Genomic DNA, 16,049 nt, shown 5'->3' with positions numbered 1-16,049 from the left:
TTTCTTTTTGTCCAGTTCAAATCAATTGTAATGACAAGCGAGAAGCATTTAGAGAGATTTACGATTGTGACTCACTTCGTAAACAAAACTTCGATTGCGAATGTCAACAACATGTATGTTAATCAAATGGAAATGTAATGCATTGCGTAACTGAGTATGGACTTGTTTGTTTGAGTTTCAAGGCTGAAGAGGCTTGTACCCAGTGGGAGTCTGTTTCTTGACGGAAGGTCTCACAAGTCAGGAAAATGTTGGCCATAGGGAAATTAAGCATTTCGCATGTCAAATTTCATGCATTTCTAATCACAGCCTCGGTCGTGGTGTAAATTGATTTACAAGCAAGCTTATCAAGGCACAGCACCTGATTCACCTGTGGGTATTTAGCATGTCGTAAAATCGGGTGTCACTTGTGTCGGTTAAATTTGAGATATACTGAAAGAAACAAATAAAGGAAAATAGGAAAATTCATGTGTTCCTTCAATATTTTCCACTTTTCATAACCAGCTCTGAATAGCGACGTGGGGGGAAATCTGAGAATAAATAAAGGAACACTGCCATGAAGTGGTGTTCCTTATTTATTTCCCTCAGTGTTTATACTCGAATATTTCAATAAAACGATAGCAGTAATATTTTTATTTTCAAAATGTGTTGGTTCGAGAGGGTGAAGGATGGATCCGCACTGTCAATCAACTGAGGACTTAATAAGTACCAATGCAGTATCGTTCAAAGATAACTTTATTGTGACGTTGTTTCTTGTACAATGAACTAGATATACGTTCCACTTTGTTCTAAACACGTCCATGGTGACGATCAGCCCACCAAATACTGTTGGCCTTCAGATGTGAAACCTCTAGATCTTGCTGAAAGTGGTAAAATGACCTTTTATGTTATTTGTTTCAAGTGAAAGAATTTGGACAAGATTTTATATTTGCTACATTGTGTCTCCTTCAAAGTTACACAAATTTCATTACAATTGTAATGGTATCTATAAAATCTTAGCCTCGCCTCAGTTAATATAGCCGTCATTATGATGCATTGAGAAATGCATGTGCCAAAGGAAGGAAGCACGTTTATGCCAATGCATTCATCCCAACATACCGGAACAGTCTAGTTCAAGAGAATACCCCTTCATTTTATTGGACACAAAACCGCGGACTTGTACAGGACTTTTAATATGTTCTAATTTAATTGTAAGAAATAAATGTAGAGAAAGTAGAGAGTCGTCCTGAATTATAATAAAACAATGCATTGCCACAAGAAGGAAGTCGTCAATTTGCGACGCACCCACATACTCCACCCACACATATACCCATCCCACACCTCCGTTTCACATGCCTTCCATGTCAACTCTTTATCGCGAATCATGCTGTATGTGTATCGTTACCCAACCGCGTGATCAATTATCCTTAGAGTTATTTACAATGAGCGAGTATAGTTTTATGCCGCTTTTCAGAAATATCGCGAGAGGGGGACGGGATAGAAGGGAACTAAAAATAGGCTTTACATTAAACCCATGTAAGGAGTCGAACCTGTGTCTTTGGCGTGACGAACCCTTTAACTACAAGGCTACCCACTTCCCTAAAGACAGCTCAAACTTCAAAGATCAATAAGGCCAGGTGAATTACTCAGTAGTATTAATTACTTCCATAGACCCAGATTAACTATTTCACGTAGACGGTCACATGGTCACGTACGACCAGGTGTCTACTCACTCATGATCAAAGGGTAAAAGATAAGCTCACAGGATCATACAATATGCAAAGTCTTTCAGGCCAGTATTGATTTGCTACATGACAAAGTACTCACTTAGATATAGAGCAATGATAGCGACAAAGAGGATGGCTATTACGGAGCCACATGTGGCGGATGCAATGACAAGGTTGTGGGAATCTGAAATGTAGAAAATGAGGTTAAGTTATTGCCTGTGGAAATATGTGAATTCATTATTATGTTGTGTTTGAAGCGGGAATTTTGGAAACATCGAGAAAATAGCATGTGTCGTGTTTACATTTGAACTTCAGGATACCATATCGGGTTAGAGTGAGTGAGTGAATTTAGTTTTACGCCGCCTTCAGCAGTACTCCAGCAATATAACGGACACAAGAAATGGGCTTCACACATTGTACCCATGTGGGGAATCGAACCCGGGGCTTCAGCGTGACGAGTGGACGTTTTAACCACTAGGCTATATCACCGCCCCCAATATTTGGTTACAATTAAAGTTTCCAATAACCTATGCTCCTAGCAAGATCTGATTAGTTGAAATGGACTTATTGTTGAGCTTGCTTGTGATATCAGTCTCTGTTTTCGTTTGTTTGTTTTTTCGTTAACAAAACTTGATTGTTTACCGGTCGCTTTTATACAGTTTGAATAAACATAAATTACTTTCACATTCCATAACGGTGTTAGTATATATACACGAATACATCACTACAGTTTACCTGATGTCGACGCTGTAGTGTTGGTAAACGGTGGTAAATTGAAGGACATTTCTGAAAAAGCATGTTTTCATCACTCAATTCGCTCATTAATATCATCAACGTCATTTGAAATATAATATCACTCCCGTGGAATATAAGCATTCAATTGCCAATTCAACGTTATGATAAATGGTATCAAACATGGATTGAGAAAAAATTAAAACTACCAGGTATATATACTGCTCACAAAAAGTAGGGGATATTGAACTTAAACAGAGCGACAAAAACACAGGAATGTAGATTTCTCCGAGTACGTTCGGTATGTTTGAGGATAACCATTGGCTAGCATGTTGTACATTGACCGCCTGGTGTCCTGAGATCCGAAAACATTGGACCCAAACGCACCGTGGGTGGGTATGAAACATCACACCATGTTTCACACGTGCAAATGATGAGTCAAGGTTCACCTTGGACTTCAATGACGGCCGTCATCGTGTCTGGCGACGCCCTGGTGAACGCCACCAGCCAGCTGCCTTGATTCCATATGATCGATATGGAAGGGGGTCTGTTATGGCGTGGGGTGGGATCACGATGACGGGCAGGACCGACCTCCACATCTGCCAAGGGAGAGTCACTGGTGTCGACTACCGTGACCATATCATCACGCCACACGTACTGCCGTTTTCACGCCGCCACGGACAAGGATTCATTTTCCAGGATGATAACGCCAGGGTTCACCCCCATGACAGGACTTGGCAGAACTGGGCGTTGCACTCCAAGAGGAATGGCAGTGGATTCCTAAAGTTGACATTGGTCACCTCATTAGGATTATTAGACGTCGGTGTCATGCTTGTTTGGCAGCTAATGATGGTCCAACCCGTACTTAACCAGTTTGTGACTTTTGGGTTATCACCACTGGTGAACTTCGCATTGTCTACAAAGAACATCTGCATCGTTATCAAAGTTAATTTGTTGAAAACGGTTGCTAGACATCCTTATTTCCACATGAATATTGTTTCCCAATGACAAGTAAACATACGTTTGCTTTTATTTTATCTTTTCAATATCCCCTACTGTTTGTGAGCAGTAGATTACAATCTATTCACTGTTGTAACGATGTAAACTCACTATCGCGGTCTGCTACAAATATCATTGCTGATTTGTTTCCTTGAAATTCGGCGTTGGCCCAGATCTGTGAAAAACAGGAAATACAGCCATTGAGAACAGCATACATATGGCCAGGGTCATTTTCTTTTGTGTGTGTTTTTTGTATTAACAAATACAATTTCTGATCTATTTCTCAAGTTCGTTCAAAGCAGCATTTCATTTAGTTAGTTTTAGATACCTTGCTTCCATCCTAATACTTTTTTAATTATCTTGAAACGTTCGACCTTTGCGCCACAGTTTTACTTATCTTTATTGCTCTATTGCTCTATTGCTGTCGCTTCACTTAGCCAATTGGCATAAGCCATACGGTTGATGATGGATTCATGAGTGTGTACCATATGAGGAATTCATACTACTGACATATGAAGCTGGGATAAGATATGACGACAAGATAACACGAGGCATTTGATACTTTTTTTAATGTTCTCAACATTGCATTGATCAAAAAGTATGCAATTTTCATTGTAATTTATTTGATCTTAAAATATTATAAACAGCTAATCTTGAAACTGCATATTTATGGCATATCCAAATGAAATCAATGTTCTCAAATTTCTCTCAATAAAAACTGAACGAAAGCAACATATTATGTTACTGAAGATAGTTTGAAGTGCCTTGCTTCTGTCTTGTCTTTGTTTAATCCTGCCTTAGAGTTACATTTACTTTCTTTATTGATATATTTCGTGGATATCGTTTCATACATATAATGGTCTGTCTCAACAATTATTAACATGGATTCGTTATGTTCCACACCGAGGACATACATTTTATGAACCAGAATGAGATACGACCAGTGTTCTTGTTGTAACATAACATGCAAATTTAATCCCTCACTAATAACTTAACACAACGAAATAACTTGCGCCATACAAACCTGAACAACATACTTCCCATCTGGGATGACAGGGAGATACACAGTGTGGGGGGAGGTGCAAGGATCCTCTGGGTAGAAGCTGCCTGCCGTCAACGTCATGGATATCTGCAGTGTCAAGACATATGTCAGTATCTAAATTTAAACAATCCTTTTGTGGGGAACTACTGTAACTACCATTTCAGGAATGTACCCAGCTCAATGAATCGAGAAACGATTCCAGGAGGGTTTTGTCAATGTGCTAAAGGCCATGTGCACGGTAAATACCAAACAAATTTTAGTTGATATACGAGTGAGTGAATGAGTGAGTATGGTTTTACGCCGCGTTTAGCAATATTCCAGCAATATCACGGCGGGGGGACACCAGAGATGGAGTTGACATACGAACATGGACATAGAATGATTTATTTTGTAGCACTTATACTGCCGAAGACGAAGTTTTCTATAAAACGTGGTTTATGCCAAAAGACGAAGCATGCATGACATTTGGCTCAATCGTTAAAATAGTGTTTGTTCACAAAGAAAGGTTCGATTTGCGTCAGACCTTATGTAAGGTTTATATGTTGTTTAGCTCTTTACAATAATCAGCTTATATAGATTTTCTGTGAAAATTTAAAACGAAAGTAGGCACTGATATCTTTAACAATTCTGTGTTAATACAATATCAAGAAAATACGTCATAAGAATGTCAAATTGAAATAAAGCTTATGTTAATTATAAAACACAAATGAATTCTAGTGTATGTTTATGACGACTAGTAGTACTAATTAATCATTAAAGACTGAACATTCAGTTGATGTCAATAGACGCTAATTGTCCCATGATAAAATGTCCTACATTGCCTGAGTAGGAGACTGTGTAGCTTGTGATGCGCCCATTCCTCATCTTCTCGAGTGGACATTCCCAAGTGAGTCTGACGGCTAGGTATTGACTGTGGTCATATTTTACACGGATATTCTGCACTTCACCGGGAGCTGCAAGTGAGAAGCCATAACACATATTTATTAGTCCACACCCAAACATCGTATTTTTATGTGGCTTGAACACACAATAATGTAATACAACTCGGTGTCAACTGCTTTGGATTAATAAGTTGAGCCTTGAAGATCCAGGCTATTTGATGTTCAGTAACCCATGCCTGTCGTAAGCGGCGACTTACGGGATCGGGTGGTCAGGCTTGCTGACTTGGTTTGCACATGTCATCGTATCCCAGTTGCGTAGATCGATGCTCATGCCGTTGGCCCTTTGAATTTCTGACCCAGACTCGATTATTTGCATACATCTTGAGTATTGCTCAGTGTGGCTTTAAACAACAAAACATAGGTGCTTGCTCGCGATACTGTTAGAATTGCACAATCGGTTCAACTTGTACTATGCTTATGGATGGGGTCAGTAGCTTTTAAACAGATGAGGATGAACCGCCTATGTGTATCCCAAGGCTCACCGCCAGCATATTTTGGACTTTGTAGCCGTTTATAACCTGTTGTACGTCTAAAGCAGAATATTTGCAAGCATAGAGATAAAGAAGCATGTTATTAGTCATGCGAACCAATTCCAATTAAGGAAATCACTGTCTGTGCTACTCAGACTGGAACTGATAAGGTGCCCCTATTAGTGATAGGGAAATCATTAAATAAACAAATGCTTAGGCGGAGGAATTAGGACTGGATCATCTTTTTTTCTACATTCATAGACATACCTATGTCTCGAATACATCGATAAGTCGAAATCATTACTTGGTCCCCAGAGATTCGACTCATCGGGATTTGACTGTATTTACATATGGTTCTGGTGTCATGCACAGGCAAACTGTGGCGCAAATAGGGCTGCGCAACAAGGAGAAAATGACCAGCTTTCCTATATGCGAGCGCAGCTTAGCTCGCATTTAGGAAAACTGGTCATTTTCTCTTAGCTCGCACATAGGAAAACTGGTCATTTTGCCTGGTTATTTTCAATCTTTAGGTAACGTACATACCAGAGGGCAGCGTTCTGACAGGTTTTGATATTGCCTCATTTGAGGTTCCAGCCTTGGTGCTGGCTGTAATGATGAATATGTACCTCCAGGAACTCAACAAATCCGTCACCTCCAGGGAACTGCTATTCTGACCTGCATCACAAAATGACATAAGTCAACTCCGTCGACCAATAGAGTTTTAACTTGTTCCATGACATAAGTACTCACAACAAAATATAGATATTTCTGTGAGTACACACCGTTTCTGATATACGGATCACTGCCTGATACTGAAAGTGTTGTACTGACAAACGTAGGAAAAGTTTGGAAACAGATAACGCCGTATTGATAGAAAACATATACCCCATGACTCGCCAGATGAAAGAACGCATAATCAGCGACTTGAACAATTCATGCTACAAGTTAAGATTAGAGACTTCAATGATAATTTCATGGATAATTGGCAGTCCAAACATATGCAAGTCACGCACACATTGCGTTGTTGTTTATTTTATAGTATACTGATTTTGTTGATACGGTAATTTAACTTGAGATTACCCAAAATAAACTAACATAATGTCTCAGTGTTTCACATGGTATAAATTATACTTAACACTTTAGAGACCAGATAGTACCGGCTGTTCCCTCCTTTCAACGCCGTCATTACGAACATTAGTTGGGGGAAAAGATATATCTGGATATAACCATACGTTCGAACCAGGACCAAATGCTCCTGTAGCAAATGCAGTTACCAACAGTTTGCAGTTAGTATTCTAGTGATACATTCCAATGCGCGATCCGTCCCTCAAACAAAAGAAAGGTTTTGTGTACATTTACAGACTTCAAGACAGCTAAAGTCGCATGTATCCAAAACAGTATAAATTGGTCAAATGGTAAAAATACCAGCTCTAACCTTCAACGTAGTAATAACCATCCCACATGAAGTTCCCAGGCATCCTGTCTATTTCTCTTAGAACCGTGACATTGTACCACATTGGCCCAGCATTGTGGGAAGGAACGTCCCATTCAACCAAAATGGCGGACTGGTTCTGGACAGTTCCACGGATGTTTGTTGGCTCTGCTGGAACTGTTTGGTAATATTTAATTTTACAGTGAGATGACAACAAGACACATCAATCAGAAAATGCCAGCAATATCTAGACGCATATGATTATTCAAGGAGTCATTCATTTTCAGTTTTGGTTTGTAGTCAGTCACATACTACGAAGTCTTATGATAAGATAAGATATAAACACTTTATTATCCCGAGGGAAATTTTGGTTACAAAACATGGAATCACAACTTACCATATTTCAACAAGCACTACAATATTAAACAAATAAATAGATAAGAACACTAAAAGAGTGAAAATAGGTAAGAGCACTAAAATAGTGAACAAGTAATATATGACTTAATGTAATGATGAGATAAAACGATAGCAGTGGTGAAAATGGTTTACATGAAGGTAAGATGATAAATGAATGAATATGAAGATGAACTGTTGTTACAAACATGAATACCGGCTGCTGCAAAAGAATGGCAGAACATGTTTGTTCTAGCTATTGGCATGCGCACTTTCATCGACGTCCTGATGAAAGAATTCAAAATCGTACAACAGAAATGATAGCTGTCATGTACAATTTTTCATACTTTGTTTTGTCAGTTTGCTGCTTCTAAAGCAGGCCGAGAGATGTTATTTTGCATGCTGTGTTAACAATTTTGTTGAATTTAGTTGTTTTGAACAGACAGGTTACCAAACCAAAAAAGTAGGTTAAAAATTCAAAATGCTTTGTGTAAATGTTTTGTAAAACAGTACCATAAGACAACAATCAATTCTAAAATTGTTTAAACGACGTAAGAAATACAATCTCTGCTAACCTTTTTTGTATAAGTAATAATTAGCGTTGAGTATAGCGCTAATTCAGCAATACTGTGGTTGGAAATGCTTACAGATTCTCTTACTGTTTCGAGAATGAACATAATCTTGTCGTGAGTGAATTCACATAGTTCCGAACCTTGGCGAAAAAATGATTCATATGACATTATGTTACCTCTTCTTAACAACTGAAACGATCTGTCCAAGCGTCATGAAGCGAACGCCATAATGCTCCGTAAGTATTAGTGAACATAATTTGATTACTATCCGCGACCCCAGTGGTAATATTGACATAATCTACATGTTATACCCAACAGCTGTCTTAACATCGGCCAACTGCCTTGATTGGTCGGTTTATTGTTTAACGCTGCATTTAGCAATATTCCAGTTTTTTGGGCGGCGGTCCATATAAACAATCCAGTGATTAACAGCATGAGCATCGATCTACGCAATTGGAATACGATGACGTGTGTCAACCAAGTCAGCGAGCCTGACCAACCGATCTCGTTAGTCGCCTCGTACGACAAGCGCGCCATAGGTTGAAGAACAATTCTAACCCACACAGGTCCAACTGCCTTGCATATAGCATGACAGTATCTAATTAATATATCAGTCAATTTGAAGCTAGTTATAGGAACTATTAAAAAGTTTTGAATGTTATTAAGCTGGAGTGTTATTTAGGAATTGTGGTAAAAAACGTCAAGTGTTTCATGAAGGCCATAAGTGACACCTTTTATAAACAAAAATATCCATCGTCATCATTTGCTTGATAACGGTGTTAGGATCTACACCGGCCTATATCAGGGACCAGAAACGGTTGGTGCCGTTGTTTAAACGTCGCGTGGACTTTGAATATACACAACCTATTGACAAATAAAGAAGTTTTCTATACACAAAAACTGTACAGAATCACCAACGTATATAGTCTGCAATACGTACTTCCAATAGCTGTCTTATCTCTGATTGTAGACTTTTCCCCTACTGTGAAATTGTCGGCAGCAGCGACAGTGACAACATAGTCTGTGTTGGAATCTAGGCCGGTCACGTCTAACGTCATGTTACCATGGCACTCATCATATGTTGCAGGCGGACCTGCCGTGATGGTATGGCACTGGGCCTGGAAACAACAAATTGAGGGTAAAACTTAAATATGCAAGTATTACATATTTGGAATAGAACATTAAATTTGGATTGAGGGTGGATGGCTTCAAGACATAATATTTTGACCTCTGGTAAGACTAGTAGAGTGCACTATAATGCGCAGTAGTTATCATGTTCCTGGTTATGCCACCCTGAATATAATGCCATGTTTTTGCCAGAACGGATTTCCTGCCTATATAATACCTGGTTATAATGCCAAACTGGATATAATGCCATTTGCCAATGGTTTTTGGAACAAAAAGTCATTTCCCCTCGTTATAATGCCAATTGCACTGGCTGCATGTAGTATACATACATTAATTGGTTAATTGAAATGACTCAAATAATTGACCAAACTTATTAATGCTTTATGTAATGTAATCTCAGATGGGACAACACATGTGACAATACACTCCTGCCACCTACAACAACAAGTCACCAGCAGCCCCTAGACGCTGGGATTATCCAGTCATTCAAGGCTCATCACAGGAGACATCAGCCCAATCACCTTGTTCATTGCATAGGGCCTCTAACTGTCCTACCTGGTTATAATGCCACCCAATATTATGCCATATTTTCTCCTGGACAAACGGTGGCATTATAACCAGGGTACACTGTACATCCTTTATTTTATTTCCCTCAAATCCTAGCAGAACTTGAACGCTTTAACCATTAGGCTACCCTACCGCTCCTGTTCTGAAAAGGGTATTGTGACTACATGTGTGAGAAAATGTGTGAGAACAGTCTTCACATACATTTGCATATATCGCATCGTTGGGTGGACAAACGATGTAGACTGCTAGTTCACAATCGTCTCCCCTGCTTGTCAAGATGACGTACTGGTTGAAGGGAACATCGCTTGACGAGGCCGTCCACGACAGTCCAATAGACGCAGATGTCGTCACTGTTGTCGTCAAGTCGTTGACTCTACCTGGGACTAAAAATACGCCAGGTGCATTACTTCAAAGCAGATCATGAGATGAGTTTTGCATCCAATTTCGAGCGCGATAATCGAACACCAGGACCTAGATTTTTAGCGCTAAGATAATCGTAAAGTGCCATACATTAACATAAACTTACGACTATCTTAACGCAAAGAGAGCTTCGAAAATCTAGGCCCAGGATGATAACATTATCATAAGAACAGATGCGACAAAACCCTTTCCACATCCGTAAGAAATCTATGCTAAAAGCGGAATCGACTGTACAATTCTGACTACATCATTTATTAAGTGATAATTGTTTCAGCAGTACTACAACTGTACGATGTGGTTTGTAAACAATCGAGTTTCGACCACACAATCCAGTGATTGTCACTATGGGATACGAAGACAGAGCAGGTGTTTATGAATCACTATGAAATAGTGAGCGTATCCTGCCCCACCCGCCATAATAACTTACGATTGCTAGATTAAATTATAAGAGTGTATAGGATGAACAGTTCCCACAAGCAATCAATAAATGACAAAAATGAAACATACAACTTTATAGATGACAACTTCTTGTTTACTGCGTAGAGCGACGTTTCAATGTTATCAATCATATACATTTAGCTTGACAACGATATAAGTATCCACACTGAAACGTTGCTCTATGTAATCAACAAGAAGTTGTCACCGATAAAGTTGTATGTTTCATTTTTGACTCACCAACTCCTAGAATGCCGATCAAACAAATAAATGACATGCATACAGATATCTGCCACAAAAATTTTGGGTAGGCATAAGTAATATATGCTAAAAGCATATGCCTGACAATACAATACACGTATGCATATGAACACTATCAAAATATTGATGACCCAAGGTGTTTGCTAAAGGATGGCCAGTACTTTGATACTTTAATCAAATGATAGTAGTACTGCCGTCCACATCAGACATTGCTATCTGAAACAGTTAGGGAGTGAGTTTGGTTTTACGCCACTTTTAGCAATTTTCCAGCAATATCACGGCGGGGAACAGCAGAAATGGGCTTCACATATTGTACCCATGTAGGAAATCGAACCCCGGCCTTCGGCGTGACGGGCGAACGCTTTATAATATCACGAGGCTACCCCATCGCCCCTATCTGAAACCGGATACCTCAGAGAGATCATATGTAAAATTGTTTCTGATAAGTATGATTAGAAAATATTGCAAGCACGTCGTTATATGTCAACTGTAATCTCACAAGTGGTATACTATTGATGAACACTTTACCAAAGCCCGTCAATGTATGACGTGAAAAAAATTGGCGATAAAAGCGTTCAATAATCTCAAATCAAAGCAGCGTCTCATGTACGATTTCGACTATTCAGTAGATGTGTGGATATGAATCAGTATCAAATATAACAATTAAAGTGAGCATATATTGGCACACGTCACAAACACATGCAAAGGCAAGTCAATTGTTAATCTTAAAAGCACGGTAAAATACATACATGTTGTGAAAGTCAAAATAGACAATGGCATAGGACATAACTTTGGTTACCGATACTTTGGAAGTGTGCTCCTATCCAAAGCCTTTACTAAGAGCAAGACATACCAACATCTGGCGTCGAGGTAGAAGTTTCTTCTGTTGTAGTAGTATCTGACGTTGATGTCTGAAATACAAATTAATGGTTTACAACGAAGAGGCAAAGAGAGGAACAGCCAGGTGTACGTGGAGCACGTGCACAAGTGCCGACAAAGTTATTGATTCTTTACCTGTGCTGTGCCGTCTCCATCCTTTCTCGCACACCTGGCTGTTCCTCTCTTTGCACCCCACCCTCGTAAGAAATAGTGGACTGTGTCAAAATTGTTGTGATAGTTTGTAAAAAAACTTTTAGGTTTTAGGACATAAATTCTGCAAAAAAATCACAGAGTTGGTCTGATGTTTTGATTATGATCAGTGTTTCATTGAGTATTATATGTTTAGTAGCTATAGTTTTCGAGTTAGATTGCTATTCATCGGTCCGCTTTTGAGCCAAACGGACTATAGTATAGGGACAATTTCAGTTTTTAGGTTATGAGACTTCGCAACCCTACTGCACACCACTTGACTCATATGTTCTGTCACTATTCAAGGAGATACACGTCATGTACATAAGGAGATATCACCAGGATATAGTAACATAGGGTACATTCAAGTGTCTGGATCACTCCGTTATAACGCCCTACTCAGCAATAATATCAGCTGTGTTACGCTTGCCTGTAATTGTAAGAAATCTCTGCTGGAAGCGGAATCGACTGTACAACTCTGACTAGATCATGTGATAATTGTTTCAGCAGTACTAAAGGACGACACAATCCAGTGATTGTCACTATGGGATACGATGACAGAGCATGCCTCAGCTTTAACTCAAATTTTGAGATGAGTTTGAGAATTTGAAACAGCTGAATTTCCTACTCGGTCGCGTTCCTAAAAACTCACATTGTCCACTAAGCTTGAGTTTAACGTCGATTTCAGTTTATTTCAGGAAATCATTTGCTGATTTTCGAGAAATCGACCTCAGGGGTTCCTCTAAAAGGATAAGATCTACCTGCATCACCCACCACTCACACAAATGGAGTGAAACAGTACGTGTAAGTGTGTATTTTATGATGCACAACATGTGACACTTTAATAAATAATTTTCTTCTTCTTCTTTCTTCTTCTGTGTTGCCTGGCTAAGCACAGCACAACTTCTGCCATGCGACGGCAGCCTGTCGGTGTAAACAATGGGGGCATTAAATGATCGATAATCCATAAACTCCAGTCAGACACTAGCGTACATGACGGAACTAATAAGGTTATGTTAGAAAGGCATTGGGAAGCAGACAAATGAATGAGTTGTACAATTGTTCAGTTATATCAGATTGATGTGTCAGGAATGCTTGAAATGATGCATGACATTTAGACATTGAATACTTTGCTGAAACCCAAGAACTGGCATGTGCGGTAAACCTGGCAACCAAATCAGGGATTCGAACCAATAAACATTGCTTTCTGTTGAGCACCTGCAGGGCGTCAAACGACTGAACGACTCCATTTCCAACAGCAGTAGAGTATAGCGGGTGATAGATAAGTATGGCCGACATCTTCAGCACCTCGTTTGGAAAAGCAACTGAATCATTCTGAGTGAGTGAGTGAATTTAGTTTTACGCCGCACTCAGCAATATTCCATCTATATGGCGGCGGTCTGTAAATAATCGAGTCTGGACCAGACAATCCAGTGATCAACAGCATGAGCATCGATCTGCGCAATTGGGAACCGATGACATGTGTCAACTAAGTCAGCGAGCTTGACCACCCGATCCCGTTAGTCGCCTCTTACGACAAGCATAGTCGCCTTTTGTGGCAAGCATGGGTTGCTGAAGACCACGGGTCCAATCATTCTGAACACTCACCGGAATTAATGATGCGACGCTGAGAGCCGTTAACATAAAACCCCATCTGATATCCATTGTGAATTCTACCCGATACTAAGGTCAGATGTGGAATGCGAGGGCTGACATGAGAGGAGGTGTAAACTGACTGAGAAGCCTATAAAGGGAAATGTAGGGCAGGTCAGCTGCTGATAGGAAGGCGATAGTGTTACTGTGTATCCATTGTGTTTTGCAATAGAGAGACATGTGATAGGGATAGTGTCTGTAAAGAGATTATCAAGGAGTAATATATATATATTAACTGATACTAGATTTTGAAATCACTGGTATCATCATTATTTGATAGTGATTCATAAATACATGTTCATGATATAGACACAACTGTACAATCGACATTGCTTTTAGCAGAGATTTCTCATGGATGTTGAAAGGGTTTTGTCATCATTGGCTTCCAATAAGAGCAAGGATCCAGTTAATAATTCTCTGTCTGACATATAAATCTCTGCACGAGCAATCTCCTCCATACGTATCAGAGCTGATATCAGCCTATGACCCAGGACGGGAACTAAGATCTCAACACCAGAACCTACTGACAGTGCCACAATACAAACTCAAGTCCTTTGGTCAGAGATCTTTGAAACATTATGCCCCCTACATGTGGAACTTTCTTCCCCAAGATATTAAACTTTCCCCAACGTTTGATTCATTCAAAGCGAGTCTCAAAATCTATCTTTTCCGCTAGTTCTATGAATCATAATAACATTGTCATCATCCCTTCCTATGTACCTTGAGCATGCTGCTAGCGTGGAAATGAGCGCATTATAAATGTGCATAATTATTATTATTATCTGGTGTCATAACTTTTTTATAGTTATTCATATATCGTGTCTCATGTTGTCAATCACTGGATTGTCTGTTCTAGACTCAACTGTTTACACACAGCGTCGTATAGCTGTAATACTGCTGAATTCGGCGTCAAACAAACGCCTACTCATGATATAGTCGGAATAATACGATCGATTCTGCTTTTAGCAAAGATTTCTCTTAGATCTAGAAAAGGCCGTTGTTGTTTTTATTTATGGATAGACTGTATTTAGACACAAAGTCGAAACATAATTTTTTAAATCTAATGTTGGTCAATTGTTTAAGTACCGCTGAGGTGTGTCCAAAAGATTTGACCACTATGGAAAATGACATCGTTTTAAGACACAAGTTGCACTTGAACAAACACATTACCATAGGTCTGTAGATGTATTATGCAGTAGGTGTCTTGAGATAGACCCAAGAATAATAATGACTTCCATCTATATTTCTATTCAGAATAATGTACTACAAACCTGACTGAAACTATTCTAAACCTACAGCTTCAACTTCCCTTCTGAACTTGGCTATAACTGTAAGCAATCACATAGTTACGAAGTAATCCCTAAACAATGCATAGCGAGAGAGTATCGCTTACGAAGTGGTAACATGTTGACACACGATAACGATTACAATTTGAATATCTCATGTATCAATATCTAACTTTCGATCAGGTTGTAATTAGTGACAAGATTAACCTGTACGTGTCGTTTCTCAGGTTTATCAAAATTGATAAGAATAAATTACACCCACATACCACGTCCTGTTGTTGCTACTTGAAGTACTTGACCCAGTAGTGCAAGCGATCTTGATATGCTATCTTATTTCAGGTCATCAAATTCGAAACTTGGGCGACAGTTATCATTATCGCCTCAGCAGAGTATCAAAGTTCTGAACATATACTGAACATTTGGTAAGTTTAGATGCTGTTCTAATAAATTTAAAGTTATAAAATACAAATATGTTCAAAATTATTATGTCCATACTGCAGAGAAGGTGAAGAAGACGAATATCATGTTCTGTTTATGTGTCCATATTACGCCGGGAACATTATTCATCTGTGTATTTTTATAGTATTATTATAAATGTACTACACATTTAATTTATACAAATAGACAACAAGAGCCAGTTATCCTTTGCTCCGCTTTGCCTCCAAAGTGTATAAAGTATTCAAATCAACATTATAGCGCTCTGAAAATGTAACAGCCTTACATCTTAAACTGTACTCTAGGCCTCCTGGCCCCGAAATGCAATAAACTTCTGTTATCCTGTTATTCAGTTGGTATCACCACAGTCAACAATTCACATGCACATGATTATTATTAAGTAGGAATGGTGGCATGGACTCTGATGATAACAGATATTTTGTCATAATTAAGGAAGGGTTCTGTCGCTTACATCGTGATGTATTGACGGGTTGTTGACACTGGCCATCCAT

General features: G+C 39.1%; 1 protein-coding gene across 1 annotated transcript; it reads right to left on the bottom strand.

Annotated features, from left to right (window-relative positions):
* Positions 1–714: 714 nt before the first annotated feature.
* On the bottom strand, positions 715–13,872 carry LOC124274863 (fibronectin type III domain-containing protein 2-like). Its single transcript, XM_046710233.1, has 12 exons — positions 13,772–13,872; positions 11,949–12,006; positions 10,181–10,362; positions 9,225–9,402; positions 7,323–7,496; positions 6,431–6,562; positions 5,293–5,429; positions 4,459–4,563; positions 3,546–3,609; positions 2,439–2,489; positions 1,804–1,887; positions 715–857 (listed from the first exon to the last, which is right to left on the bottom strand). The coding sequence occupies exons 1-12, from the start codon at positions 13,826–13,828 to the stop codon at positions 808–810; spliced, it is 1,272 nt and encodes a 423-aa protein (XP_046566189.1). The 5' UTR covers positions 13,829–13,872; the 3' UTR covers positions 715–807.
* Between the last annotated feature and the right edge of the window lie 2,177 nt (positions 13,873–16,049).

The sequence above is a fragment of the Haliotis rubra genome, unplaced genomic scaffold (genome assembly GCF_003918875.1).
Source record: "Haliotis rubra isolate DU_JTF1 unplaced genomic scaffold, ASM391887v1 Scf195, whole genome shotgun sequence".
Classification (NCBI taxonomy): domain Eukaryota; kingdom Metazoa; phylum Mollusca; class Gastropoda; order Lepetellida; family Haliotidae; genus Haliotis; species Haliotis rubra.
The sequence above is the reverse complement of the archived record's forward strand: the minus strand, read 5'-3'. Positions and strand labels throughout refer to the sequence as shown.